The sequence below is a fragment of the Eschscholzia californica genome, unplaced genomic scaffold (genome assembly GCF_041429995.1).
Source record: "Eschscholzia californica isolate CP2 unplaced genomic scaffold, dmEscCali1.0.p SCAF_4, whole genome shotgun sequence".
NCBI classification, from domain to species: Eukaryota; Viridiplantae; Streptophyta; class Magnoliopsida; order Ranunculales; family Papaveraceae; genus Eschscholzia; species Eschscholzia californica.
Genome location: NW_028238461.1, coordinates 4,822,300 through 4,850,208, shown reverse-complemented (window position 1 = coordinate 4,850,208; position 27,909 = coordinate 4,822,300). Strand labels below are relative to the sequence as shown.

General features: G+C 36.3%; 4 protein-coding genes across 7 annotated transcripts; all 4 read left to right on the top strand.

Moving 5' to 3' along the window:
• Positions 1–825: 825 nt before the first annotated feature.
• On the top strand, positions 826–1,993 carry LOC147541856 (uncharacterized). Its single transcript, XM_086632510.1, has 3 exons — positions 826–1,122; positions 1,207–1,411; positions 1,515–1,993. The coding sequence occupies exons 1-3, from the start codon at positions 826–828 to the stop codon at positions 1,991–1,993; spliced, it is 981 nt and encodes a 326-aa protein (XP_086488636.1).
• A 160-nt stretch (positions 1,994–2,153) lies between these two features.
• Positions 2,154–3,091, top strand: LOC147541855 (uncharacterized). The gene is made up of 4 exons (XM_086632509.1): positions 2,154–2,295; positions 2,453–2,481; positions 2,560–2,692; positions 2,772–3,091. The coding sequence occupies exons 1-4, from the start codon at positions 2,154–2,156 to the stop codon at positions 3,089–3,091; spliced, it is 624 nt and encodes a 207-aa protein (XP_086488635.1).
• Positions 3,092–4,116: 1,025 nt separating this feature from the next.
• LOC147541854 (ubiquitin C-terminal hydrolase 12-like) lies at positions 4,117–12,661 on the top strand. The gene is made up of 23 exons (XM_086633560.1): positions 4,117–4,174; positions 4,367–4,403; positions 4,530–4,665; positions 4,774–4,934; positions 5,328–5,500; positions 5,581–5,700; positions 6,318–6,440; positions 6,797–6,874; positions 7,012–7,100; positions 7,177–7,285; positions 7,428–7,496; positions 7,595–7,705; positions 8,751–8,806; positions 8,913–9,090; positions 9,202–9,303; positions 9,387–9,455; positions 9,668–9,733; positions 10,047–10,112; positions 10,243–10,329; positions 10,436–10,552; positions 10,685–10,759; positions 10,848–10,934; positions 11,642–12,661. The coding sequence occupies exons 2-23, from the start codon at positions 4,397–4,399 to the stop codon at positions 12,482–12,484; spliced, it is 2,922 nt and encodes a 973-aa protein (XP_086489686.1). The 5' UTR covers positions 4,117–4,174; positions 4,367–4,396; the 3' UTR covers positions 12,485–12,661.
• A 5,999-nt stretch (positions 12,662–18,660) lies between these two features.
• On the top strand, positions 18,661–27,237 carry LOC147541853 (ubiquitin C-terminal hydrolase 12-like). Of its 4 annotated transcripts, none has more exons than XM_086633564.1 (23): positions 18,687–18,884; positions 19,007–19,042; positions 19,193–19,340; positions 19,449–19,606; positions 20,188–20,360; positions 20,440–20,559; positions 21,275–21,397; positions 21,924–22,001; positions 22,139–22,227; positions 22,304–22,412; positions 22,564–22,632; positions 22,735–22,845; positions 23,478–23,533; positions 23,638–23,815; positions 23,913–24,014; positions 24,098–24,166; positions 24,441–24,506; positions 24,879–24,944; positions 25,075–25,161; positions 25,268–25,384; positions 25,517–25,588; positions 25,675–25,761; positions 26,190–27,237. In XM_086633564.1, the coding sequence occupies exons 3-23, from the start codon at positions 19,219–19,221 to the stop codon at positions 27,036–27,038; spliced, it is 2,901 nt and encodes a 966-aa protein (XP_086489690.1). In that variant the 5' UTR covers positions 18,687–18,884; positions 19,007–19,042; positions 19,193–19,218; the 3' UTR covers positions 27,039–27,237. The 4 variants fall into 4 exon arrangements, with proteins under 4 accessions (XP_086489689.1, XP_086489687.1, XP_086489690.1 ...); XM_086633562.1 differs by having other exon boundaries at positions 25,675–25,767; XM_086633563.1 differs by lacking the exon at positions 19,007–19,042 and having other exon boundaries at positions 18,661–18,884.
• The last annotated feature ends 672 nt before the right edge of the window (positions 27,238–27,909 follow it).

Below are 27,909 nucleotides of genomic sequence, written 5' to 3'. Positions count from 1 at the left end.
CATGTCAACAAAAAAAAATGGTATAAGATGTAGTATTTTCATCCCAAAGCCAATAAGGACAACAAAACTATTCTTTATCACAAATCTCCTTTCTCTCAGTCTCTCTTGCGACATGATATTTCTATAATTTTTATCGCAACGCAATTTGTTCTTTGACACATAACTTTCTTTTTAATCCTTATTTTTTTTCTCCTCTCTAAAATTTCTCATTCTTTCTATCATATGAATCTCTATCCAAACTCTCATTATCATTCATAACTAAACTATAATTTAATGTGTGAGATGAAAAAGTTAGCCACAACCTTGACATACACAAAAGCAACCAAATGCGTAAAAAAAATTAGATTTTACGTTTGCTTATACAAGGGGGGCCAACTAAAAAATTTGGCACCGGGCCCCCGGATTCTCAGGCACGGCCCTGTATATAATAAATATGTATATATATATAAGTATTTCATGTTTATATATGAGTGCTTATATGTAAGTGTTATATATATATATATATGCAACAAAGATTACAAATATTTTATGTTTATGTAATATTTTTTTTAAAATAAATTAGATGATCACCAATTAGACATTAGACATTTATAGATTTTATATTGTTGTTGTAGTTGTCTACGATATATAATGCTAACACCACAATTAAAGTTACGTATTGTATGTACAATGATGATTATCATTATACATACATATTTGAGTAATCGACGTACAAGACATGCCATCATTAGTAAGAGAGCCTACATAAATTGAGATCAAGAGAGAAATAATATATTGCAAAGAATTTACTATGAGAGTGATCGATATTGTCACGAACAACTTCGCATGAAACGAGAACCATTTCGACGCTTATGTGTACGCTTACGGGGTTATGGTTTGGTCGATAATCGACATGTGAAAGTAGAAGAACAAGTTGCTATGTTCTTATACACAGTTGGGCACGATCAACGTAATCGCAGTTCAGTTCTTCAATTCATTCGATCGGGTGAAACAGTGAGTAAGTATTTCCACATAGTGTTGTCAACAGTTCTTAGGCTTTATAAAGATGTTGTTAAACCAACGACAAGTGCTAACTCTCCGATGGATGGAAGCCGTCAACTAGCTTGGCATGAGTTCTTCAAGGTTAGTCTAGATTCAGGAGCGCTTCGTTCATTTACAACTAATTATATAAGTGTTTTATTCAATCATATCATATATATTTTATAGGACGCCGTCGGTGCAATTGATGGTACACATATCAGAGCAACTGTTCCTATCAAAGACCAACCTAGATATCGTAATAGAAAAGCGTACATTTCCCAGAATGTTCTTGTAGCATGTGGGTTTGATATGAAATTTCATTACGTACTTGCTGGGTGGGAAGGGTCTGCTCACGACGGTCGTCTTTTGAGATGTGCAATCTCTCGTTCCGGACGTAAATTAACAGTCTCAATTGATACGTGGTTTTAGATAATTATATCAAATAAAAGAAACTAGTTAGGTACAAATTTATTATTTAAGTAGAATTATAATAAATTATGTTAATGTAGGTAAATATTATCTTGTTGATGCTGAATTTCCATTGGTGCCTGGGTTTCTCACACCATATCGTGGCACACGATATCATCTGCAAGATCATGTTGGTCGTCGTCCTCAAAATCCTAAAGAACTATATAACTATCGTCATTCATCTTTACGTAATGTTGTCGAAAGGACTATAGGATTGTTAAAGAAAAGATTTGCATATTTGAGAAATGCACCATTCCACGATATTGATACACAAGCTAAGATTGTGATCGCATGTTGTGTTTTGCATAACTTCTTAAGAGATGGAGATCCAGATGATATAAGTAGTGACGAAGAGAATGAGAGTGATGGCGATGAAGTAGGTGAACTAGATGATGTCGACCAACTCGTGCAAGATGAAGAAATTAATATTGTCCCATCACAATTTTGGACAACAAATAAAGATATGATAGCAGAGGAAATGTGGACTAACTTTTCGAATTTATAGTTATTTTTTATCTATTCATGTTTAAGTATATTGTTGAATATTTTTCTCATTTTTAAAACTATTTATCGTATTATTCTCTTAATTATGTTTTACCGAACAATTTATATTGTTTTAGATTATCAAAATATATGACACTGTGATTTTCCATGTGTTGATAAAGATGGATGCTGAATCAGGCCCTGTCAATTCAAACAAAAGGTGTAAGAAGCCTAGTGTGACGTGGAGCACTATAATGGATGATGATATTTTAGTCAATACGCTTTATGATTACATTTTGGCTGGAAAAAAATGGAAATCAACAAGTAATTGATGAAATATATAAGAAAACGAGAACCCGTATTACTGTTGAAAATATCAAAGCTCGTATGAAGACATTCAGAAATCATTATATTACTGCGAAACATGCAATCGACGCTAGTGGGTTTGCCTTTAACAATGTAACTTTTTGAATTGAGGCAGATGACGATGCATGGAGAGAATACGTAGAGGTATTTATTTTATTTATACTGTCTTAAAAAATTTACAAATAAATTTTGATTTTGTCCTTTCACATTGCTTATTGTCAGACACACCCTAATGCAAAAAATTTGCGTACAAAGAGTTTTCCGTATCAAGAAAAATTAGGAGTCATCGTTGGAACAGAACAAGCCACTGGCAATAGACAAGTGGAGGCTGATGATATTTCTAACGAACTACCTGGTTAGTCAATCATTGAAATTTATCAACTTCTAAAAGTTTTAATCATTTTAGTAACACACTAATAATATTTTTGTTATAGGTGAAAATGCTAATATGACGTCCATCAATCTGGATGAAGATGAAGGCCTATGCTCTCCAACTTCCGTTAATCGAGATCAATTTCTAGCTCCAAAACGTAGACGACGGTCAGAATCAGATGAAACATCTATTTTACTTGCGCAAGCTGCAAACAAACTTGCCGAAGCAGTTCAAGCTCCTTCAGTTCGTGGTGTGGAAGATTCGTTGATGACCATTCCAAACTTGAGCGAACAAGAGATTGAAGATGCTATGTATATGTTCAGAGATAAACCCGAACTATATTCCTTGACTTTCCTCAATCGAGAAGAGCATCATGGTTAAAGAGAAAGTTAACCAACGGTTAATCGAGGGTCAATTAGCTGCACCTTTTCGTAAATCGATATACTTTAGTATGACTCAACTTAGCATTAGTATTAGTGATTTAGGAGATTGCATTTTAATAATTTTAGGCACTTATTCGCGTGTTCGTTTGACTCGGTTTGGTAGTTGTTAGACATTTTGAAAGTATACTTTTATGGATGATATGATTTTATTTTGATGTTTAACAAAATATTTTTCTTGGTAAACCAAACATAGATAAAAGTAAAAAAAGTAAGAAAAATATTCTTTTTCCCTAACGAACCAAACATTGGAAAATTAAGAAAATGAAGAACTACAAATTTTTCCCTTAATGAACCAAACAATAGAAAATTTGGAAAGTGTTTACGGAGAAAAAAATTCTTTCCTTACCCCAAATTTTTTCCGAGAAAAAATTAATCCGAGAAATTTTTTCTCTGTTTTTTTTCCTTACCCCAAATTGCTATCAAACACAACCCATTCGAGGTTGCATCTTTGGTTACTTAACAACTCAAAAGTTGATCAAGAGTTGGGTAACATAGCAAGTGAAACCACATTTAGCAACAATGGCAGAAATCACTGGTTCTGCTTCCTCAATTCTTGGACTTGCTTCAGTTTGATCAAAATCTAATTTTTGGAGGTGGGTTTCATCAAAATCTGGTTTTCGAAAGTGGATTTGATTCAAAATTGAATTTTGAGTATTCAAATCAGAATCACATTTGCCATTGAGATCTGATTTAAATAAACACGAAGGGGTTAGGGTTAACTGAGAAGCAACCGGTGCCTACATAGTTGGTTGGTGCTAATAGAGAAAATAGCGGTTGGGTCTGATTCTAACATAGATGGATGCTAACAACCTTTTGTCGTGGCTCGTTTAGAAGCACCCATCCCCTTTTATATATTCATCAGTCATCACTACCTCAGTCGGAAGTTATTTTGCCCGCTAAAATTCGGAAATTACCTTCACGAAGAAGAAACCCTTTCAATAGTTTCACTCTCCTTTCATTCAAGAGGTTTATACTTTCTCTCTCTAAAATTCTATCTCTTCATCTCTCTCTCTATAGCTCTGTATGAATATCACTTTCTCTCTCTATATGCTTATACTTCAATTTTGGTCTATGATTGTTTCTTATTACTATTCTGCTTTTGATTTTTAGTTCTCTAGGGTTTCTCTTTTGATTAGAATCAAGGTTTTGATTGGATTAAAAGAGTTTGATTTTAGTGGATCCGGCTTTTAATTTGTAGTTTCTCTTTTTGTAGCAGGAGTTAGTTGAAGGTCCTCCACAACCGATGGAAGGTAATCTTCGTTTATTCATTCATTTGTTTACTTATGTCATTATGTGCTAATTGGTTCTTAATTAGGTTTTAGGATTTTTGGTTCTTAAAGAGTTTTTTTCAATTTTTGTTGCTGCTGGACAAGCAGTAGCTGTTAGTACAGTGGAAAACCAGCCAGTTGAGGATCCACCATCTTCAAGATTCAGCTGGACTATTGAAAATTTTTCTAGGTTAACCACTACGAAACTTTACTCTGATGTTTTCGTGGTTGGTTCTTATAAATGGTATGTCGATTTTCTCCTCTCATTTGCTCATGATTTATTTAGAATACTTTTAACACTTGATAAAAATAGATCAGCTTATGGTATGTAATTTTCACTTTTATTGGTTAGGCGGGTCCTGATTTTTCCAAAGGGGAACAATGTTGATGATCACTTATCGTTGTACCTAGATGTAGCAGACTCTGCTAATTTGCCCTACGGATGGAGTAGGAATGCACAAGTCAGTCTGGCGATAGTTAATCAAATACATAACAAGTACACAGTAAGAAAAGGTATCCTCCTTGTTGGTTTTTGTATCTATGAATGATATGGTCTACTATGATAGAGTGGTGATTTGTAATTAAACATGCGAGGCTTACGAAAAGCTTAATGCATATTTCTTTAGGAGATTGTTTTACTGCTTATTTGCTATAAACTTCATAGAATTTTTTGAGTCATTCATATCTGTGTTTCTATTTTTGTATAATCTGATGACATTTTTTGCCTATCTGGTCCACAACTAAAACAGTCATTTAGTCTTTATATCACAGTTTCCTTGTGTTTACTTCAGATTATCTTCTTCACAGTTTTCAGTGACAAGAAACATTTCAATTCTTCATTTTCAGTACAAATGATTCGTGTTACCGTATTCTAATAATTAAATCCTACCTTTGCGCATTTTACAGATACACACCACCAATTTACTGCACGAGAATGTGATTGGGGTTTTACATCGTTCATGCCTCTGAATGAACTATATGATCCCGGTAGAGGATATTTAGTGAATGATACTTGTATAGTTGAAGCAGAGGTTGTCGTCTGTAAGGTCACAGACTACAATCCATATATAATTATAAAGGTTGTTATTTTTAACCTCTTCCTTCTGTCTGTGACCAAGTTTAAATACCAGTACTGAACTGGTTAATATGATATCTCTAGGTTGCGCGGGATGAAGACCTCCTTGAGCAAATTGGGAAGAATATTTATTTTGATCTTGTTGATCATGACAAAGTTCGTAGTTTCCGTATCCAGAAATGGATGCCTTTTAACCTTTTTAAGGTAACATCTAGTATTGCGTCAAATATATCTTATTTTCCTAATTGTCATTAGAAAAGCTACACTTCTAATTTTCTTAATTAAATGATTACATTTATTTATTTTCGATAAACAGTCTACTAGATCTTCAAAATGATAATGCATTTGTCATCATTTGAAGTAACCAAGTTTCTGTTGGATGACAACCAAAATTGTCTTCTCTAGTATCAATGGAGTCTGGATGCTTAGCAGGCAATCCTACTAGGATGGTGGCGAACACTCTTATGGCATATGCTTCATTACTCAGCCCATCCTAGTTGACCGAAAGAGCTTGAGGGATCTTTCTATATATGTATAGCTTGTCGTCAGCAGAGAGATATCTGTATTTATCCACTCCGATTAACAATATTTGTAGAAAGCAAAACTGATGTGTCATACTCCCCCACATTTACTCATTAAATGTATGTTGTTTACCTATTCCGTGGGAAGTGCTGCTGCATTTTCTTCTGGTGTTTATATTTCACGTAGGGGTCAGAACAGATTATGTAAGATTTTTTTTCAGTTTGATATGCTTAACTAATAATAGTGTTATTTCCCTTTTACTTTGATAAACTGGTGATCTAATTTGAGGTGGTGAGCAGGAGGAGGTAGCAAAAGAGTTTGGTATACCAGTGCAACTTCAGCGGTTTTGGCTATGGGCGAAGCGTCAAAACCATACATATCGTCCAAACCGGCCATTGACACAGCAAGAGGAAACACAACCAGTAAATACTTCATAAATTTATTTATGCTACATTGTTTTCCCGTTTGTTACTGTGTTTCAAATTGGAATTGGAGTGAAATGTTTGTTAATTGTTTCAGCTTAGTTTTCTTCTTACTTATGTCTATGCCTCTGTAGACAATATCGTAATATGGTCTATGGCTGCTTCAAAATATTGAATTCTTTAAAAGGCCGATATTGAAAGACACACACACACACGCACGCACGCGGCTAAAGTTGTGATATTATCACTAGATTAGATTATGTGTATATACAATTCACGACAGGCTATGTAGTCTAATTATAGTAATCCATGCAGTGCAGCAGTTCACTTTATAGTAATTCATTGTGGTGTTGTAGGTTGAACAGTTGAGGGAGGTATCAAAGAAGGCTCACAGTGCGGAACTAAAACTGTTTCTAGAAGTAGAGCTTGGGCTGGTAATTGTAGTTTTATACTATCGTTTCGTGATCTTTTATGAAATTTTATGCATTTCTAATTTTTAGCCTGTCTGATCATGCTGTGTTTGGCCATCAGCTTTTGCCTTTTGTGTGACTGACTTCTGAAGCAACTACAGGATCTACAACCCATTCCTCCACCTGATAGGGCAAAAGAAGTTATTCTCCTTTTCTTCAAACTTTATGACCCCGAGAAAGGAGAACTCAGGTACAATTTGGACTAACCAACCTTAGTACTAGATAAAACTTCATGTGCTTGAGGGATTCCCTTTCTGTGATATCAGATATGTGGGGAGGCTTTTTGTGAAGGGTAGTAGCAAGCCTTTAGAAATTCTCAAAAAGCTCAATGAAATGGCTGGATTTGATCCTGATGAAGAACTAGAACTTTACGAGGTTAATTTCTCTACTCTATGAGGCTGGTATTCTTTAGTATTTGCACTCTCATCATGCTGTTACTACCAGGCTCAAATTTATTTAGCGTACTTCTTAGTTAGTACTCTTGAAAGTATCTGATTATGCCGTCTTTTGAGCGCAGGAGATAAAGTTCGAGCCCTCAGTTATGTGCGAGCACATAGACAAGAAAGTCTCGTTTTGTTCTAGTGAGGTAATGTAGCATTAGCACTGCTTGTACGAGCATTCCTACTGGTTTCTCTCTTAAATTTTTTCTTTCTTTTTTACTTCATTTTATGCTATGTATTGCAGCTAGAAGATGGAGACATACTTTGTTTCCAGAAACCCTGTGCGGTTGAAAGTCAGCCACAATGCCGATATCCTGATGTTCCTTCTTTTCTAGAAGGCGTCCATAATCGTCAGGTACATGTTACCGAGGCTTCCTATAATATGTGGAAGAAAAGCACGAGAAAAAAATATAATTAATGCAGAACTGATACGAATAGCCTGTGAAATGAGGCTTAGAAAGTTAACAAGATCATGGTGCTTATCTAATTACTATTGGCTCACGCAATAAACGATATGGATATATTTGGTTATTCTTGGCAAAATTAGTCGTTTGTATAAAATGGATTGGTTTTTCGAGACTGATCTTCTTATTTAATCTGAGATAAAGACAACCCTCAATATTTCATCTGGAGATCTTGATCTCAAGGTTACAAATAAATCAGGATTTGGTTGAAACTGTCATTGATACACATTTGGAGCAAGTCCTCAACTACGATCAAATGTAACCTGGAAAACGCTCTGGTCCTGATACATTACTAATTTAGTATCCGGTATGCCTGGCTATACCCTTACGCATTTTCAGTTGCAGTACGGTTTTGGACTGCTTTCCTAGACTATATAAACTCTTTATGATGCAGATATAATAGATTGACATACTCTCGTGCTGTCATACATACAATCTCTACAAAACTTAAAACCTTAACTAATGAATTAAAAAGTCCTGTAGTTTAACTATCAAATTATTTGAACTTGTAGATTCTTACGATGAAAATGGGTTAATTAAAACTGAAAATTCCGGTACGCCAATTTTGGGATACTGGATGCAAATCCACCCAAAAATGGTACGGGGAATCTTGTGCACGGTCGCAAGAGGGGCAATGTGACTGGTGATATTGCTACAATCACAAGTTTCATCACTAAAGTTGTAACTGGATCCCCTGAAATCTCTCAAAACTACGTACTCAATTTCAGAATTAATTTTCCTTCTTGCTCTCCTTGTGGAGTAATTGTTGCTAAATTTATTCCTACTTGCTCTCTGCAAAGTCTACTGCAGTTTTAATTTCAACTCCTTTCTTTGTTTCTAGGAAAAATTTCCACCATTGTTATGTCTTCATGAAATTTTGTCTTCAGTTGTTAGTTCTTCTAGTTTCTACTACATTTCTAACTCTTCGTTCAATAGGTTGTCCATTTTCGTTCTTTAGAGAAACCAAAGGAAGATGATTTCTGTTTAGAGTTGTAAGTATTTTATAATTTAATGTTCTGTGATATTTGTTGTTATTATTAGTTTACTACATTATTTTTTCGCTCTAATTATTACCCATTTTACAATCCCAACTTCAAGGTCCAAATTATTAAGTTACGACGATGTCACGGAAAGAGTTGCTAAACATCTTGGTTTGGATGATCCAACAAAACTCAGGCTTACTCCTCACAATTGCTACTCCCAGGCACCTAAACCCCGACCTATTAAGTACCAGGGCGTGGATCATTTGTCTGATATGTTAGTTCACTACAATCAGGTAATTTATCACCATAGTTATTATTCTGAGGCTTTTGATATCTTTTTCTTTGAGTGACCGGGACTTTACTGTGATTGTCTGAAATCTTCTCTCTGGATTTCTTATCGACAGACAGCTGATATCTTGTACTATGAAGTCCTGGACATTCCTCTACCAGAGCTACAAGGTTTAAAAACTCTGAAGGTTGCTTTTTATCACCCAGCAAAGGAAGAAGTAAGCATAGCACATTGATGATATTTTGTGGATAATGTTGAAACCACATGAGATTAATTTGATCTGGATTCATTTGCTACTAGGTGGTTCATACCATTAGACTTCCAAATCAAAGCACTGTAGATGATGTAATTAATGACTTGAAGACCAAGGTATCTCTTATGAATGCGACTGAGCTACTGTCAATATTTTGGTTTTCTTTCCTGTGTTATTTATTTAGTAAATATCTGCCTTTATTTAGCACTTCAGGAAGTTCAAGTTTCATCCGTTTAAGTTCGCTAATCCTAATAAGTTTTTTCAATAAAAGATAATACACCCACTGCTTTACTGAGAAAAGGTACATCTGCAAATAATTCTGAAACAGGTTGAGTTGTCTCATCCAGATGCAGAACTTAGAGTGCTTGAAGTGTTCTATCACAAGATATACAAGGTACTAGAATATCTATCATGTTAAATTGTTACTATCAGTCTAAGCATTACCTCCGCCCTATTCCACTTGTTGTCCAATTTGTTTTGACTCCTCTGGTAGTAAAAGTATTAAATTTAGTTACGTCGTTGTGACTTTATTAGAACACCTAGGTCTCTTTTAAGGAGCAAGCTCTTAAAAAGAAGTAATGCTTGTTGTAGGCTCACCCTTTGGGTCTAGTGTAGCTCAACTAATATTCTTATGACCAGTTCAGAATCAATTTTGTTTCGGTCATCCACTGCTTTGTTGCCCCTAATTTTAATTTAAATATTTGCAGATTTTTCCGCTTAATGAGAAGATCGAGAACATAAATGATCATTACTGGCCATTACGAGCAGAGGAGGTAAGTTAATGCCAGCTGTGGAGGAAATTGTGTGGTCCAGTTCTTTTGGACTCTTGCTTGTGTCGGATGATTTGTATTGGATTTTTCTTGTGTCTGTGTTGTTTGCCATTAAATTTGTTCTTTCTGGCAGATTCCAGAGGAAGAAAAGAACTTGGGTCCTCTTGATCACTTGATTCATGTTTATCACTTCACAAAAAATCCATCTCAGAGTCAGATGGTAAGCGAATACTAATATTAAAATAACTCGAACGAATTATTGTCCACTTTTTGTTAGTATCATATACCCGATTTTTCTAATATCAAATCCTATATGGTTTCTGCAGGAGGTCCAAAATTTCGGGGAACCCTTTATCTTGGTCATTCACGAAGGAGAAAGTCTAGCTGAAGTCAAAGTGCGCATACAAAAGAAATTGGAGGTCTCTGATGATGACTTTGCCAAGGTACATCTTACTTGAACTTTCTTCTCTTGTTGATGACGCTACATATTACTTCTCCACAACCTTAGTCAAATGTAACTTTTAAGTCATTATACAACTAATGTATTAAACTTTTGTCTGTGAATGTTTCGTCAGTGGAAGTTTGCATTTTTGTCAATGGGTCGACCTGAGTACCTCCAAGACTCCGACGTAGTGTCCGTCCGTTTTCAGGTTTGATTGACTGAATGTATCTGATTCTTTCCAATCTCTGTTTCAAGATTTGTAATCTAGAATGACATACTAATGCAATTTCTCTCAGAGTAGAGATGTCAATAGGGCATTGGAGCAGTATCTTGGCTTGGAACACTCTGATAGTGCCTCTAACAAAGCTTATACTAGCAATCAGGTCAAAACTCACTTATGATATTCTATTTCATCTTTAATGTAGGAAAGGTGCTTGAAATTTTCTATACTTTTAGCCAAAGTAACACTGCTCCTTTTATGTCTTCTACATCTAAGTTTTTACTGAGGTTCATGTCCTTGAAGACTTAGCTACTGCGGTCCTTCCAGATGTGCCAGATAGTAGCCGCTGGAACTAACTCCCAGATCTCCTTTCTATTCTTCTTTTTGCGAAGGTCTTCCCATCACTCTATCATTTGGCTGATGGAATTTGGTCTGCACCATTGTCTGTTAAGTGTTGAGATGAAGTAACAGCAGCCTACCTTATCAATCAACTTCCATCTGTAGTCCTAAAATTTTGAACCCCTTTGAGTATACCATTAAAGTCTTATGCTGAATCTCGATTGATTACATTTTTACCATTAAAAACATTTGGTTGTACGTCTTTTGTGCATAATAGTGCCCACAATCGTGTGAAACTTGATCCTAGGACCACTAAGTTCATCTTCATTGGTTATTCTCTGAATCAGCCTATTAAAGTGAAGAGTTTTCTTGTTTAACGGCACCGTTCTCTATCAAGGCTAGCATAGTTATGTAGGGTCTCGAACAACTCTGACAAATTATAGTAGTTAAGCTTTCCTTGGGGTAGGCTCTTTATCTTCAGCTCATTACCCTATTTCTGATCTTATTATAAGTTGTGTGTGCCAATGTCAGGTGGTAAACCACATGCCTGCAACCAGGAATTACAAGCCATCTAGAGGCATCGAAATGCAGAACAACAAACTTTCGCATAGTAATTTTATGGAAGCACAACCACAACCAGTACCAGAATCCGACTTCGGAAACCTTTTCAATGATTTTATGAACAGTACTCAAACTAGAGTAGATGTGGAAAGAAATGAACCTGTAGAGGTGTTAGAATCTCTGTCAGAAGTACCCATGAGGGAGTACCCAAGCGCTGGTCAACTGTATGAAGGAGGGCGACATCACCCTGACGCTTTTGATGAGAAATTCGTGGACATTGGAGGTTTCAGCATTCTGAAAACACAAGCTTCAATATACGAACAGATCTGGTTAAAATATGGCCATATTGCATCCAGCCAAGTTCTCACAGCTTCGTATATAGGCCAGGTCACAATGGTTGCAGAAATAATGAAAACTATCATAGAAATGAACCAACACCGACTCCCTGAGTTGTCTTTGGCTATGATTGATTCATGGGATGAGAAGATTAAAATGGTTGAGGTACTTAAATTCAATGTGAAGTGGTTCCGAGAACGATTTGAGGATGTCAAGAAAGACTTTTATGGTGGTGAGAAGCTTAAAACCATTTTTGTAGAGCAAAAGCTGAAGGCGATATCAGATGCAAAGTCGGAGTTGGTAGTGGCAGAGGAGCAGGTTACTATTGCGCAGGATAAGCTGAAGATGGCGACGGAGGAGCTGAAAATGGTGCGACAGAAGGTGTCAGGCTTGGAGATTAGCCTTGGCCCGTTACTTTCGGAGGGGCAAATATACCTTGACAAAAGTAAGAACCTTCTTTTACATGGCCTTTTCTAGTGTTAACAAGGTTTTAGGGTTTTAGTGTGTGAACATTTTGTACAAGTTATTTGGATTCTCTATGCATATATAAAGCTTGAGATAGGATATACTAGTACTGGTTTTGAATCTTGTGATAGCAAGAATTATATTACTAATTCTTAGATTTTATACTATTAGACTGATTTGTTCTTTTTAGCTTCTAATTTGAATCACTTATAAGTAATGTGCAAAAGAAATATGACTTTGATCGGCCGGGACAGAAAATGTTTAGCTCTCTCTCTTTCAAATCTGGCCCGGCCGAGCATAGTATCAACTGTGTGCAAACATCTAGATACCTTCTCACATTTGCAGGTACAACAGCGACAATGATGTTTTTTTTTTTCGTCTTCACTTACTCCCGTCTTGCCATTATAGTAACTGCACGAAGACCGTTCCAATCTTGACTTCTTCCAACATTTCATTTTCTTCCTATAAACACAATGGATTTATTCATAGACTATATTGATACCAAAGAGAATTTATTTTAATTATACGATTGATATATTCTCCCACTCATTTTCAAGATCTTACATATTTAAATGTATAATAATCGGAAATTCCTTCCTTTCTGACTTTGTCCTTTTTTTTGTCAATTTCTTTTTTCAAATTTTCGACTGTTTAAGTTCTTTGAAGGGTTTCTTCTTATTGTAGTTTAACTTCTTGTATAGTAGAATTGAATCATATTAAATGCAATTTCTTTTACTCGTTCAATAAATAGTAGGTACACGACACGCCAAAAGTTATAAACCTTCTGGCAGTATCCAACTGCAAACTACACACTTTCTTTCGGTAATTCAATGGATGCAAACCCACAATTAGTACTAGACTTTGGGAACTTTATCAATGATTTAAGGAAGAGTACCCAAACTAGAGTAGATGTGAAAAGAAATGAACCTGTCAAAGTGGTATATGAGGATATCCACGAGTGCCCAAGCGCTGTGCAACTGTATGAAGGTGGGAGATATCCAATAAGGGCTTTCGATACAAAATTCGAGGATGTTGAAGGCTTCAGTGTTTTGAAAACACAATCCTCATTGTATAAACAGATTTGGTCAAAATATGGGCATATTGCTTCAAGCCAAGTTCCCGATGGGCATATTGCTTCAAGCCAAGTTCCAACAGATTCTTATATCGTTCAGGTCGCGATGGTTGTGGGAATTATGAAAACTATCATGGAGATGAACCAGCACCTATTCATTGAGTTGTCTTTGGAAATAATCAATAGATGGGAAGAGAAGATAAAGATGGTTGAGGTACTTAAATTCAATGTCAAATGGCTTCGAGAACTAATCGAGGAAGTCAAGAGAGATTTTCACAGTGGGGAGAAGCTTAAAACTATGTTAGTAGAGGAAAAGCTTGTGTCAATGTCGGATGCAAAGTCGAAGTTGCTAGAGGCAGAGAAAGGGTTTATTATTGCACAGGATAAGTTGAAGTTGGCACACGAGGAGTTGAAAATGGCGCAACAGAAGGTGTCTGTCTTGGAGACTAGCATTATAATAGTCGGTCGAGACTAGGGTCTGAATTTTGTGGAGTATATTGTAAATACTTGAACAGGATTTGAGTGTGAAAGGGGGGAATAGTATGTACAATTTGTCGACGTGGTCTGATATTTGGATTCTTTAGAAGCAATAAATTTTTGATCATATAAAGTTAATTAAGATTTTTATATGGAGATTTTGAAGCAATAAAATTTTGAATTTATCCTTTATATGTCTATTTTTGTCAATCAGTGGGTCTTTTTACTCGACCAAGCCAAAAAAGAAAGCCTAAGGTCCAAAAATTTGTAGAATTTGAAAAGATTTGGAGAAAATGATTCCCAAATTCAAATAGTACTCGTGCATATTTGTTTCCTACAAACGTGGATCATTTCCTTCTTTGGCTCTTTGCCCAACAGTTACAAACGCGCCCCCAATTCCAACTGACACTTCGCAAATAGTACTCTTGCATATTTGTTTCCTACAAATTAAACCCATTTCAACTTCAAATTATGATCCTTTTGCCCGTGCTTAAAACCTTAATAGAAATACTATACATAGGTAAAAGTACCAAATGAAGGGTACTAAAGGAGATAGTTTAGAAGCAAGTAAAGATTCATTCGAATGAAGACAAAGGTTAGTCTGCTTTCGTGTTCGACTGCTTTCTAAGTAGAAGTATCATTTTTTTTTATTGAAATGTATCATTTATTTGAAAAGTTAATCATTGTATCTTGAGAGACAAATACCAATAATTGTGTGGTACTATACACAACGCCAATTGTCTTAAGAGAAAATAAATCATCACCTTGATTAACTTTTTTTTTCCCCTAATCTTCGAATTTTATTTATTTTACGTTTATCTGATCTTAATTTTGATGATCACATTAGAAAGTAATAAAGGAATAAAATTCATGGTGTGTTTGGATGACGGAATCATGAATACGCGGATTCATGAGTCCTTGAGATTCATGACTCCACGGATTCATGAATCCAAATAATATTTTTTGATTTGTTTGGCAACTAATAAGAATCCTATGATTTATTATTATTTGGTATTTTTTCACGAAATTTTTTTTTGAGCACCGTTTTTTCTTTTGGAGAAAACACAGTCTCTATCAAACAAAAAGTTTTTCTAAGATTTCATTTTTCGGAAAAATATTTTTCGAGAAAAAAAAAAACAAATTTTCAGTAAAAAAACGGATTTGGAGGAAAAACAGTTTTAAGGGAAAATCTGTTTTCTGGAAAAAAATTTGGATATTCGAAAGAAAACTTATTTGGGGAAGAATCGATTTTCGGCGAAAAAAATGGTTGTCGGAAAAATCAGATTTTGGGGAAAAATCGATTTTAAAAAATGATTTTGGGGGAAAAAATAATTTTCGGAAAAAAAATGATTTTGAAAAAGAAAAATATTTTTGAAATTTAAAATAATTATTTTGTAGAAGGAATATTTTTTCGTTGATTTTAAGTTTAAAATTTAGATTTATTAATCCTATCAAACCCTGGGGGGTAGGGTGAGGTTTTGGTTCAATACAAATTTTGGAATTATGAATCCTTAGGATTCAAGAGTCCTAAGACTCTTGCTAGCCAAACAAACCAAGTATTCGTGATTCCTACCAAATTCCACTTTTGATAGGAATCCTACTTAGGAATCCAGCAACCAAACACACCATCAGCTTTTCAATCATAAATTGATAGTGAGATACCCATAAAGCATATGTTTAGGTAAACGAACATTATCTGTTAAACAACGAAAGATATGGAATTGTTCACTTAGTTTTTCTCTATGAACGATGGTATTTTTGGTCGAGTTACAGGTAAGAGGCGGCTTCACAAACAACTCGGTTCATTGAAAACTATCATCGAAATGAATAAATATCGGTTCATTGAAAACTATCATGGAAATGAATGAATAACGATCTGGTTGAGAACCACCCATTATCTGTTTTAGACCAAATGAGATTATCTGAGTAACCGATAAATAAATGTTAGAGATAACGGACTCTCTTCTTTCATCACTACTTCTTCCTAAGGTCGGGGAAACGGTCTGGAAATCCGAAACCCTACCTTAACCGCCCGATCTCAGACGACCCAACGTTTGAGAAGGACCCAACTCGAACGTACCCGACCCAAATATCGGGTGGAAGTGGGCGGGACTCGGGTAAGGCCTCTTACTTGGGTCCGACTCATTACACCCGCCGTTACCTATCCGCCACTCGCCTGCCCGAAAAGACCTGCGACCCGTGCGCCCGATATGACTTGCTACCAGACCGCCCATCTTATTAACCCTAAACCCTTCGTCAGATTATATGTTCCAACGACTGAGATATCTTTCCTCTTCAACATACATCCTCAGTTGTTGGATTATATGGTCCTCACCTATAATATACCCCAAACCCTTCTATTTTTTTTACAAACCTTAGAAACTCCACCGATCCAAGCCTTCCGCCTCCCCTTTCACCGACCACACACCACCACCGCACCTTGCCGAAGTTCCGAATCTCTATCTCTCTCTCTTATTATTTCGATGCTCTGAATCTCTTTGTCTCTTTACAAACCCTTTTATCTTGTCTCTGAATCTCTTTTTTTTTTAATCAAACTGAATTAATATTGATTTGAAATAAACGGTTACAGAAAAGAACGATTAAGTCCTAACGACCTGGCACAAGTCGGGTCCCTCCTTAGTCCCGGTTGAGGAGCTAACGAGTCGGGACGAGCCAAGGAAATAAAAAGAAAGAAATATTACAAAGAAGCCAAGAAGTTGTCCCAGGTTTCCACTATGTTATTGAACGTGTAGGTTTTGGCCCATCCATAAGATCTGCTCCAATGGTAAATAAGACATTTAGCTGCGAAGAAGATATGGTCCACCGATCGAGTTTTATCCCTAAAGATTCCTTCGTTTCTAGCGTTCCAAATTGCCCAGAACGAGACTTTGGGGATAAGATTGATGATCGCTTTCTTATGCTTACTCCCTTTGATCCCTTTCCACGCCATAATGAAATTCGAAATTGAGTTTGGGAAAGTCCAGGCAATCCCCAAGCTTCCCACGAATCTGTTCCATACACTTCTGACTTTGTTGCATACCAGGAAAAGATGTATACACGATTCTTCTTCCTTCCCACATAGGTTGCATCTGTTAGGTGAGATGAAATCCCTCCGCCTCAAATTGTCTATTGTAGGAATTTTATCCCACACGACAGTCCAAAGAAATACACTTACTCTCATTGGGGTGTTCTTCCTCCAAATCTCTTTAAAAATCGGCATTGGTTCCCTGCCCTCATACGTCAGAATGGTGACCATTGCCTTTACAGAAAGCCCTTTCCCCTCAGCTACCTGACTGGAACTCCAGATCCTGGAATCCGGGTGATCCGAAAGACAAAACGGGGCAATGTCGTTCATGAATCTGTTAGCCTCCTCCTCTTCCCATTCATATAGACCTCTTCTAAGCTCCACCCTCCACCTATTAGCTTGTGAATCAAAGAACTCGCTGACTGTGCCTTTCTTTAAATTGGCCAGGCGAAATAGATTTGGGTAGACTTCCTTTAGGGGAACGTAGTTGTTGAGATGGATTTGAAAATTTTCCACCTATTGTAGATTCCCCTCCATACCGAAACCCCGTATGCACCTTTAGGTGGTTTTGAAATCCACCACAGCTCATCTTCCCCATATTTTTCAAAAATAATCCTCCCCATAGTTGTTCCTTCTCCGTCCCAAATCTCCAAAGCCATTTAGAGAGCAGGGCGTCATTCACCCTTCTCATGTTTCTTAAGCCAAAACCTCCTTGATTCATCGGCCTACTCATTATCTCCCAAGCCACCCAATGAATCCTCTTAACTTCTTTGTCCCCATACCAAAAGAGATCCTTGAATTTCTTCTCCAATTCCTTACAAACCGACACCGGCGTCGAGAACAGAGATAGGAAATATACTGGAAGAGCCGAGAGGACCGACTTGACCAACGTTAGTTTCCCTCCTCTAGATAGAAGTCTGGCTTTCCAAGGAGATAAACGACGAGTTACTTTCTCGATGACCGGATCCCAAAGGTGTTTTGATCTATAAAAATGTCCCAACGGTAAGCCCAGATAAGAGATCGGCAAGGAGGCTTTGCCGCACCCAAAAGACACTGCCAGGCCCTCCAAGTCCTCAACCTTCCCCACTTCTATAACCTAACTCTTATTAAAGTTCACTTTCAGGCCCGAGGCTGCTTCGAACCACCGCACTTTGAATCTCTCTCTCTCTTATTACTCGAAGCTCTGATATCTCTCTCTTTACAAACCCTTCTATCTTGTCTTTGAATCTCTCTATCTCTTATTACTCGAAGTCTCGGACCACCGCACTTTGCAGAAGCTTTTCCAACCATCGCATAATCTCTTGAACTTTGAAATAGTTAGTAATCCTAACCGAACCATTAATTTTCTCATTTCATGATCTCTGAGTTGTAAACAGATCCTAAAGATGTATTTCTTTGTCTTTTCTGTATGTAAATTGATGTAAATAAAAAGATGTATCAACTATTCATGTATCTACTCCAAATAACGAATAAATTTATACTCATTTTTTATATTTTTAATTAATCTTTTCTATTATTTTTATTTTCAAAAAGCCCGCGACCCGTCAGCCCAAACCCGTTAGAATCCGAGCGGGCTGGCGGGGAGACTCGGGTTGCAGGCACATGTTCATATTTGTCCGCCCGAAATGTCAATACTCCTTAGATAGATCCTTCCCTGTCCGCGAAACAAGTGTCGGAGTCCAACCAAACGCGCGCTAATCCCTACCTCCCTCGGAAGTTATTTTGCCCGCTAAAATTCCAAAATTACCTTCACGAATAAGAAACCCTTTCGATACTTTCTCTCTCTAAAATTCTCTTTCTCCTTCGTTTCTCCGTCAACGACTCCTCCACGTTTAGATGTATGAACACTGAAACTCTTCTTCTATGACTATAATCTCTTCATCTCTCTCTGCTCTTTATGTTAATACTTCAATTTTGGTCTATGATTGTTTCTTATTACTATTCTGCTTTTGATTTTTAGTTCTTTAGGGTTTAACTTTTGATTAGAATCATCAAGGTAATCTTCATTTATTCATTCATTTGTTTTCTTATGTGCTAATTGGTTCTTAATTAGGTTTTAGGGTTTTTGGTTCTTAAAGAGTTTTGAATTTGGTAAATTTGTTGATTACTTGATACCTTAGTTTTCTTTTTTCAAATTTTGTTGCAGTTGGACAAGCAGAAGCTGTTAGTACGATGGAAAACCAGCCAGTTGAGGATCCACCATCTTCAAGATTCAGCTGGACTATTGAAAAGTTTTCTAGGATAACCACTAAGAAACTTTACTCTGATGTTTTCATGGTTGGTTCTTATAAATGGTATGTCGACTTTCCCCCTCATTTGCTCATGATTTAGTTAGAATACTTTTAACACTTGATAAAAAATAGATCAACTTATGATATGTAGTTTTCACTTTTATTGGTTAGGCGGGTGCTGATTTTTCCGAAGGGCAACAATGTTGATCACTTATCGATGTACCTAGATGTAGCGAACTCTACTAATTTGCCGAACGGGTGGAGTAGGAATGCACAATTCAGTTTGGCAATTGTTAATCAAATACATAACAAGTACACAGTAAGAACAGGTATCCTCCCTGTAAGCCATTCCCACAATCTTGTAAATATATAGTTTCTTCTTCTAATATATTCATTCAAAGTTTCAAAAAAGAAAAAAAGGTATCCTCCTTGTTGGTTTTTGTATCTATGAATGATATGGTCTACTATGATAGTTTGTGAACATGGAAAAATTCTTCTCCCAATGGCTTCAATGAGTGGTGATTGGTAATTAAACATGCGAGGCTTGCGAAAAGCTTAATGCATGTTTCTCTAGGAGATTGTTTGTGAACATGGAGAATTTCTTTTTCTATCTCTTCTTATTTTTTTGTTCTGTTTCTCTAGGAAATGTACCTTAATGTTTCACTGCTTATTTGCTATAAACTTTATAGTATTTCTATTTTTTATAATCGAATGACATTTGTTTGCCTATCTGGTCCAACTAAAACATTTGTTTAGTCTTTATGTCACAGTTTCCTTGTGTAATTTTCTTCAGATTGTCTTCTTCACAGTTTTCAGTGACAAGAAACATTTCAATTCTTTATTTTCAGTACAAATGATTCGTGTTACCTGTAATCTAATAATTAAATCCTACCTTTTGCGCATTTTGCAGATATACAACACCAATTTACTGCACAAAAAAGTGATTGGGGTTTTACATCGTTCATGCCCCTGAGTGTACTATATGATCCCGGTAGAGGATATTTGGTGAATGATACTTGTATAGTTGAAGCAGAGGTTGCCGTCCGTAAGGTCACAGACTACAATGCATATACTATTATAAAGGTTTCTATTTTAACCTCTTCCTTCTGTCCGTGACCATGTTTAAATACAAGTACTGAGTTGGTTAATATGATATCTCTAGGTTGCGCGGAACGAAGACCTCCTTGAACAAATTGGGAAGGATATTTATTTTGATCTTGTTGATCATAACAAAGTTCGTAGTTTCCGCATCCAGAAAAAGATGCCTTTTAACCTTTTTAAGGTAACATCTAGTATTGTGTCAAATAATACTTCGCCTGTATGTTTGATAGGGTAGAGCTGCCCTGCAGAAATCTTATTTTCCTAATTGTCATTAGAAAAGCTACACCTCTAATTTTCTTATTTAAATGATTACATTTATTTATTTTAGATAAACAGTCTACTAGATCTTCAAATTGATAATGCATTTGTCATCATTTGAAGTAATCAAGTTTCAGTTGGATGATAACCAAAATTGTGTTCTCTAGTATCCATTAAAATAATCCTTTGAAGTGTCAATGGAGTCTAGATGCGTAGCAGGCAATCCTACTAGGATGGTGGCGACTGGCAAACACTCTTATTGCATATGCTTCATTACTCTGCCCATCCTAGTTGACCGAAAGAGCTTGAGGGATCTTTCTATATATGTACAGCTTGTCGTTAGCAGAGAGAGAGAGAGAGAGAGAGAGAGATCTATATTTATCTACTCCCATTAACAATACTTTTAGAAAGTAAAAATGATTTGTCATACTCCCCCACATTTACTCGTTAAATCTATGTTGTTTACCTGTTCCGTGGGAAGTGCTGCTGCATTTTCCTCTGGTGTTTATATTTCACGTAGGGGTCAGAACAGAATCACAGATTATGTAAAAAAAAAATCAGTTTGATATGCTTAATTAATAATAATGTAATTCCCTTTTACTTTGATAAACTGGTTTTCTAACTTGAGGTGGTGACAGGAGGAGGTAGCAAAAGAGTTTGGTATACCAGTGCAACTTCAGCGTTTTTGGCTATGGGCGAAGCGTCAAAACCATACATATCGTCCAAATCGGCCGTTGACACAGCAAGAGGAAACACAACCAGTAAATACTTCGCACATTTATTTATGCTACATTGGTTTCCCGTTTGTTGCCGTGTTTCAAATTGGAATTGCAGTGAAATGTTTTTTAATTGTTTCAGCTTAGTTTTCTTCTTACTTAGGCCTATGCACAATATTGTACTATGGTCTATGGCTGCTTCAAAATGTTGAATTCTTCAAAAAGGAATTGAGATATATCCACACACACACACACACACACACACACACACACACACACACACACACACATTATTGGTTAAAGTTGTGATACTGTCACTAGATTAGATTATCACTTTATTGGTTAAAGTTGTGATATTGTCACTAGATTAGATTATGTGTATATACTATTCACGGCAGGCTATGTAGTCTTAGAAATTGTTTTACCTACTTCTAGTGAAGGTTTCAGACATTATCACGAATTTGTGCAAGTATTATATAGTTAAAAGTACCAATCTCTTCTATGGAAATATTTTATAGTAATTCATGCAGTGCAGCAGTTCACTTTATAGTAATTCATTGTGGTGTTGTAGGTTGGAGAGTTGAGGGAGGTATCAAAGAAGGCTCACAATGCGGAACTAAAACTGTTTCTAGAAGTAGAGCTTGGGCTGGTAATTGTAGTTTTATACTATTGTTTCGTGATTTTTTATGAAATTTTATGCATTTCTAATTTTTAGCCTGTCAGATCATGCTGGGTTTGGCCATCAGCTTTTGCCTTTTGTGTGACTGACTTCTGTAACAACTACAGGATTTACAACCCATTCCTCCACCTAATAGGGCAAAAGAAGTTATTCTCCTTTTCTTCAAACTTTATGACCCCGAGAAAGAAGAACTCAGGTACAATTCGGACTCACCAACCTTTATATTAGATAAAACTGCATGTGCTTGAGGGATACCCTTTCTGTGATATCAGATATGTGGGGAGGCTTTTTGTGAAGGGTAGTAGCAAGGCTGTAGAAATCCTCAAAAAGCTCAATGAAATGGCTGGATTTGATCCTGATGAAGAAATAGAACTTTACGAGGTTAATTTCTTTACTCTATTGAGGCTGAGATTCTTTAGTATTTGCATAATTGCATTCTCATCATGCTGTTACTACCAGGCTCAAATTTATTTAGCGTACTTGTTAGTTAGTACTCTTGAAAGTATCTGATTATGCCATCTTTTGAGCGCAGGAGATAAAGTTTGAGCCGTCAGTTATGTGCGACCACATAGACAAGAAAGTCTCGTTTCGTTCTAGTCAGGTAATGTAGCATTAGCACTGCTTATACGAGCATTCCTTCTGGATTTCTCTCTTAATTTTCTTAATTTTTGTTTTTTACTTCATTTTATGCTATGTATTGCAGCTCGAAGATGGAGACATACTTTGTTTCCAGAAACCCTGTGTGGTTAAAAGTCATCCACAATGCCGATATCCTGATGTTCCTTCTTTTCTAGAATATGTCCATAATCTTCAGGTACATGTTACCGAGGCTTCCTTTAATATGTGAAAGAAAAGCATGAGAAAAAATGTACTTAATGCAGAATTGATACAAATAGGCTATGAAATGAGGCTTAGAAAGTTAACAAGGTCATGGTGCTTATATAATTATTATTGGCTCACTCAATAACGCTATGAATATATTGGGTTATACTTGGCAAAATTTGGTATCTGTTATGCCTGGCTATACCCCTACCTTACGCATTTTCAGTTGCAGTACGGTTTGGACTGCTTTCGTAGACTATATAAACTCTTTATGATGCAGATATAATAGATTGACATACTCTCGTACTGTCATACATACGATCTCTACAAAACTTAAAACCTTAACTAATGAATTAAAAAGTCTTGTAGTTTAACTATCAGATTATTTGAATACGTAGATTCTTACAATGAAAATGGGTTAATTAAAACTGAAAATTCCGGTACGCCAAATTTATTTCCATCCGTCCTTAAATCTCTCAATCATAATTTTCTCTGTGCAACGTCTACTGCAGTTTTAATTTCGTTGTTTCTAGAAAAAAATTCCACCATTGTCGTGTCTTCATGAAATTTTGTCTATGTTAGTTCATCTAGTTTCTACTAAATTTCTAACTCTTCGTTCAATAGGTTGTCCATTTTCGTTCTTTGGAGAAACCCAAGGAAGATGATTTCTGTTTAGAGTTGTAAGTAATTTAATGTTCCAAATTTTCCTCTCTGATATTCGTTGTATTATTATTGTTATTTAATTTTTCGCTCTAATTAATACCTTTTACATCCGAACTTCAAGGTCTAAGTTATCAACTTATGATGATGTCACGGAAAGAGTTGCTAAACATCTTGGTTTGGACGATCCGACCAAACTCAGGCTTACACCTCACAATTGCTACACCCAGCAACCTAATCCCCAACCTATTAAGTACCGGGATGTGGATCATTTGTCTGATATGTTAGTTCACTACTGTAAGGTAATTTATCACCTTAGTTATTATTCTGAGGTTTTTGATATCTTTTTCTTTGAGTGGCTGGGAACTAACTGTGATTGTCTGGATTTCTTATCAACAGACAGCTGATATCTTGTATTATGAAGTCCTGGACAATCCTCTACCAGAGCTACAAGGTTTAAAAACTCTGAAGGTCGCCTTTTATCACCCAGCAAAGGAAGAAGTAAGCATAGCACATTGATGATATTTTGTGGATAATGTTGAAACCTCATGAGATTAATTTGATCTGGATTCATTTGCTACTAGGTGGTTCATACCATTAGACTTCCAAAACAAAGCACTGTAGAAGATGTAATTAATGACTTGAAGACCAAGGTATCTCTTCATCAACAATTCATTCATTTTAGTTGTGTTCTGATTTCTCTTATGAATGCGACTAAGCTACTGTCATATATGCCTGTTTAACTATTAATATTTTTGTTTTCTTTCCTCTGTTATTTATTTACTAAATATCTGGCTTTATTTAGCACTTTAGGAAGTTCAAGTTTCATCCATTGTAGTTCCCTTCTCCTAATAAGTTTTTCAATAAAAGATAATACCCCCAGTGCTTTACTGAGAAAAGGTACATCTGCAAATAATTCTGAAACAGGTTGAGCTGTCTCATACAGATGCAGAACTTAGAGTGCTTGAAGTGTTCTATCACAAGATATACAAGGTACTAGAATATCTATCATCTTAAATTAGTACTATTAGTCTGAGGCATAACCTCCAGCATATTCCACTTGTTGAACTGGTTTTAACGAATGCGAACTAGTGCAGAATTCTGCTTTCTTGCCTTTCGTCCGATTTGTTTTGACTCCTCTTGTAGGAAAAGTATTGGTCTTGAACTTCAGTTACGTGTTTGTGACTTTTTGGAACACCTAGGTCTCTTTTAAGGAGGAAGCTCTTAAAAAGAAGTAACGCTTGTTGTAGACTCACCCTTTGGGTATAATGTAGCTCAACTAATATTCATGTGACCGGTTCAGAATCAATTTTTTTTCGGCGTCCAATGCTTTGTTGCCCCTAATTTTGATTTAAATATTTGCAGATTTTGCAGCTTAATGAGAAGATCGAGAACATAAATGACCAATACTGGACATTACGAGCAGAGGAGGTAAGTTAATGCCAGCTTTTTGGGAAATTGTAGACTGGAATTCTTTTGGACTCTTGCTTGTGTCAGATGATTTGTGTTGTATTTTTCTTGCTCTTGTGTTGTTTGTCGTTAAATTTGTTTTTCCTGACAGATTCCAGAGGAAGAAAAGAACTTGGGTCCTCATGATTGCTTGATTCACTTTTATCACTTCACAAGAGATCCATCTCAGAGTCAGATGGTAAGCGAATACTACTATTAAAATAACTCGAACGAATTATTATCCACTTTTGGTAAGTATCATATACCCGATTTTTCTAATATCAAATCCTATATGGTTTCCGCAGCAGGTCCAAAACTTCGGGGATCCCTTTATCTTGGTCATTCACGAAGGAGAAACTCTAGCTGAAGTCAAAGTGCGCATACAAAAGAAATTGGGGGTCTCTGATGATGAGTTTGCCCAGGTACATCTTACTTGAACTTTCTTCTCTTGTTGATGACGCTACATATTACCTTTCCACAACCTTAGTCAAATATAACTTTTAAGTCATTATACAACTAATGTATTTAACTTTTGTTTGTGAATGTTTCATCAGTGGAAGTTTACATTTTCGTCAAGGGGTCCACCCTACCTCCAAGACTCCGACGTAGTGTCCATCTGTTTTCAGGTTTGATTAACTGAATGTATCTGATTCTTTCCAATCTCTGTATTAAGATTTATAATCTAGAATGACATGCTAATGCAATTTCCCAGAGAGGAAATGTCTACGGGGCATGGGAGCAGTATCTTGGCTTGGAACACTCTGATAGTGCCTCTAACAGAGCTTATACTAGCAATCAGGTTCAGGTCAAAACTCACTTATGATAGTCTATTTCATCTCTAATCGCGTAATTACCATTATTTTTTTTTTTGAAAGTTAGAATGAATATATTAAAGAAGAAAAATATATACAAAAACAGGGATAGTCAATACGGGAAGTGTTACATCATCCACAACTCCCAATTGACTACCATGTCAACAAAAGACACATCTTTGAAAGCTTTCAACGCCCTAGACCAGGCGAAGACAGTGCCTTTGACATCCTCTATATCTACTCTAGAGCTTTCTTATTTAATGGCACTGCTCACTATCAAGGCTAGCATAGTTATAGAGGGTCTCGAACAACTCTGACAAATTATAATAGTTAAGCTTTCCTCGGGGTAGGTTCTTTATCCTCACCTCATTACCCTATTTCCTGTCTTATTATAAGTTGTGTGTGCCGATGTCAGGTGGTAAACCACATGCCAGCAACCAGGAATCACAAGCCATCTAGCATCATCGAAATGCAGAACAACAAACTTTCTCGTAGTAATTTAATGGAAGCACAACCACAACCACAACCAGTACCAGAATCCAGCTCCAGAAACTATCTCAATGATTTTGTGAACAGTACTCAAACTAGAGTAGATGTGAAGAGAAATCAACCTCTAAAGGTGTTAGAATCTCTATCAGAAGTACCAACGCTGGAGTACCCAAGCGCTGGTCAACTGTATGAAGGAGGGCGACATCACCCTAACGCGTTTGATGAGAAATTCGAGGACATTGGAGGTTTCAGCATTCTGAAAACACAAGCTTCAATATACAAACAGATCTGGTTAAAATATGGCCATATTGCAACCAGCCAAGTTTTCACAGCTTCGTACATGGGCCAGGTCACAATGGTTGTAGAAATAATGAAAACTATCATAGAAATGCACCAACACGGACTCCCTGAGTTGTCTTTGGCAATGATTGATTCATGGGATGAGAAGATAAAAATGGTTGAGGTACTTAAATTCAATCTAAAGTGGTTTCGAGAACGATTTGAGGATGTGAAGAAAGACTTTTATGCTGGAGAGAAGCTTAAAACCAATTTTGTCGAGCAAAAGCTAAAGGCCGTATCAGATGCAAAGTCAGGCGTGGTAGTGGCAGAGGGGCGGGTTACTATTGCGCAGGATAAGCTAAAGATGGCGACGGAGGAGCTGAAAATGGCACGACAGAAGGTGTCTAGCTTGGAGACTAGCCTTGGCCCATTACTTTCGGAGCGGCAAATATACCTTGACAAAAGTAAGAACCTTCTTTTACATGGACTTTTCTAGGGTTAGAAGGAGGTGTGTATATAAAACTTCAAACAAGGTTTTAGGGTTTTAGTGTGAACATTTTTTGCAAGTTATTTGGATTCTCTATGTATATATAAAGCTTGAAATAGGATATACTAGTACTGGTTTTGAATCTTGTGATAGCAAGGATTATATTACTAATTCTTAGATTTTACTATGGACTGATTTGTTCTTTTTAGCTCCTAATTTGAATCACTTACAAGTAATGTGCAAAAGAAATATGACTTTGATCGGTCGGGACAGAATATGTAATATGTTTAGATTTCTCTCTTCAAATCTGGCCCGGCCACCCCGCCCGAGCATAGTATCAACTATGATGTTTGTTTTCCATCTTCACTTACTCCCGTGGCCCGTCTTGCCATTATTGAAACTTCACGAATACCGTTCCAATCTTGACTTCTTCAACATTTTCATTTTCTTCCTGTAAACACAATCAATTTAATCAGATAGATCTTATTTAAATGTATAATAATCGGTGATAGATCTTATTTAAATGTATAATAATCGGAAATTCCTTTCTTTCGGACTTTCCTCTTTTTTTCAATTTATTTTTTCAAATTTTTGACTGTTAAGTTCTTTAAAGGGTTTCTTCGTATTGTAGTTTAACTTCTTGTCTAGTAGAATTGAATCATATTAGATGTGATTTTTTTTTCTCCTTCAATAATTTTGCTGGTTCTTTGCTTTTATCTTTATTCATGTGAAATTAGAATCTGTTTTCTAGTTATAAACCTTGTAGCAGTATCCACTGCAAACTACACACATTTTTTCAGTAATTCAATGGATGCAAACCCACAATTAGTACTAGACTTTGGGAACTTTATCGATGATTTAAGGAAGAGCACCCAAACTA

Bases quoted from the DNA above. Each gene is read 5' to 3' on its own strand.
- LOC147541856 (XM_086632510.1), top strand. From the start codon at position 826: ATGAAACGAGAACCATTTCGACGCTTATGTGTACGCTTACGGGGTTAT. The intron at 1,123-1,206 runs GTTAGTCTAGAT...TATATTTTATAG, and splicing joins CTTGGCATGAGTTCTTCAAG to GACGCCGTCGGTGCAATTGA. The intron at 1,412-1,514 runs GACGTAAATTAA...GAATTATAATAA, and splicing joins ATGTGCAATCTCTCGTTCCG to ATTATGTTAATGTAGGTAAA.
- LOC147541855 (XM_086632509.1), top strand. From the start codon at position 2,154: ATGGATGCTGAATCAGGCCCTGTCAATTCAAACAAAAGGTGTAAGAAG. The intron at 2,482-2,559 runs GTATTTATTTTA...GCTTATTGTCAG, and splicing joins CATGGAGAGAATACGTAGAG to ACACACCCTAATGCAAAAAA. The intron at 2,693-2,771 runs GTTAGTCAATCA...TTTTTGTTATAG, and splicing joins TATTTCTAACGAACTACCTG to GTGAAAATGCTAATATGACG.
- LOC147541854 (XM_086633560.1), top strand. The intron at 5,701-6,317 runs GTAACATCTAGT...GGTGGTGAGCAG, and splicing joins TGCCTTTTAACCTTTTTAAG to GAGGAGGTAGCAAAAGAGTT. The intron at 9,734-10,046 runs GTACTAGAATAT...AAATATTTGCAG, and splicing joins TCTATCACAAGATATACAAG to ATTTTTCCGCTTAATGAGAA.
- LOC147541853 (XM_086633561.1), top strand. From the start codon at position 19,219: ATGGAAAACCAGCCAGTTGAGGATCCACCATCTTCAAGATTCAGCTGG. The intron at 20,560-21,274 runs GTAACATCTAGT...AGGTGGTGACAG, and splicing joins TGCCTTTTAACCTTTTTAAG to GAGGAGGTAGCAAAAGAGTT. The intron at 22,846-23,477 runs GTACATGTTACC...TTCGTTCAATAG, and splicing joins AATATGTCCATAATCTTCAG to GTTGTCCATTTTCGTTCTTT.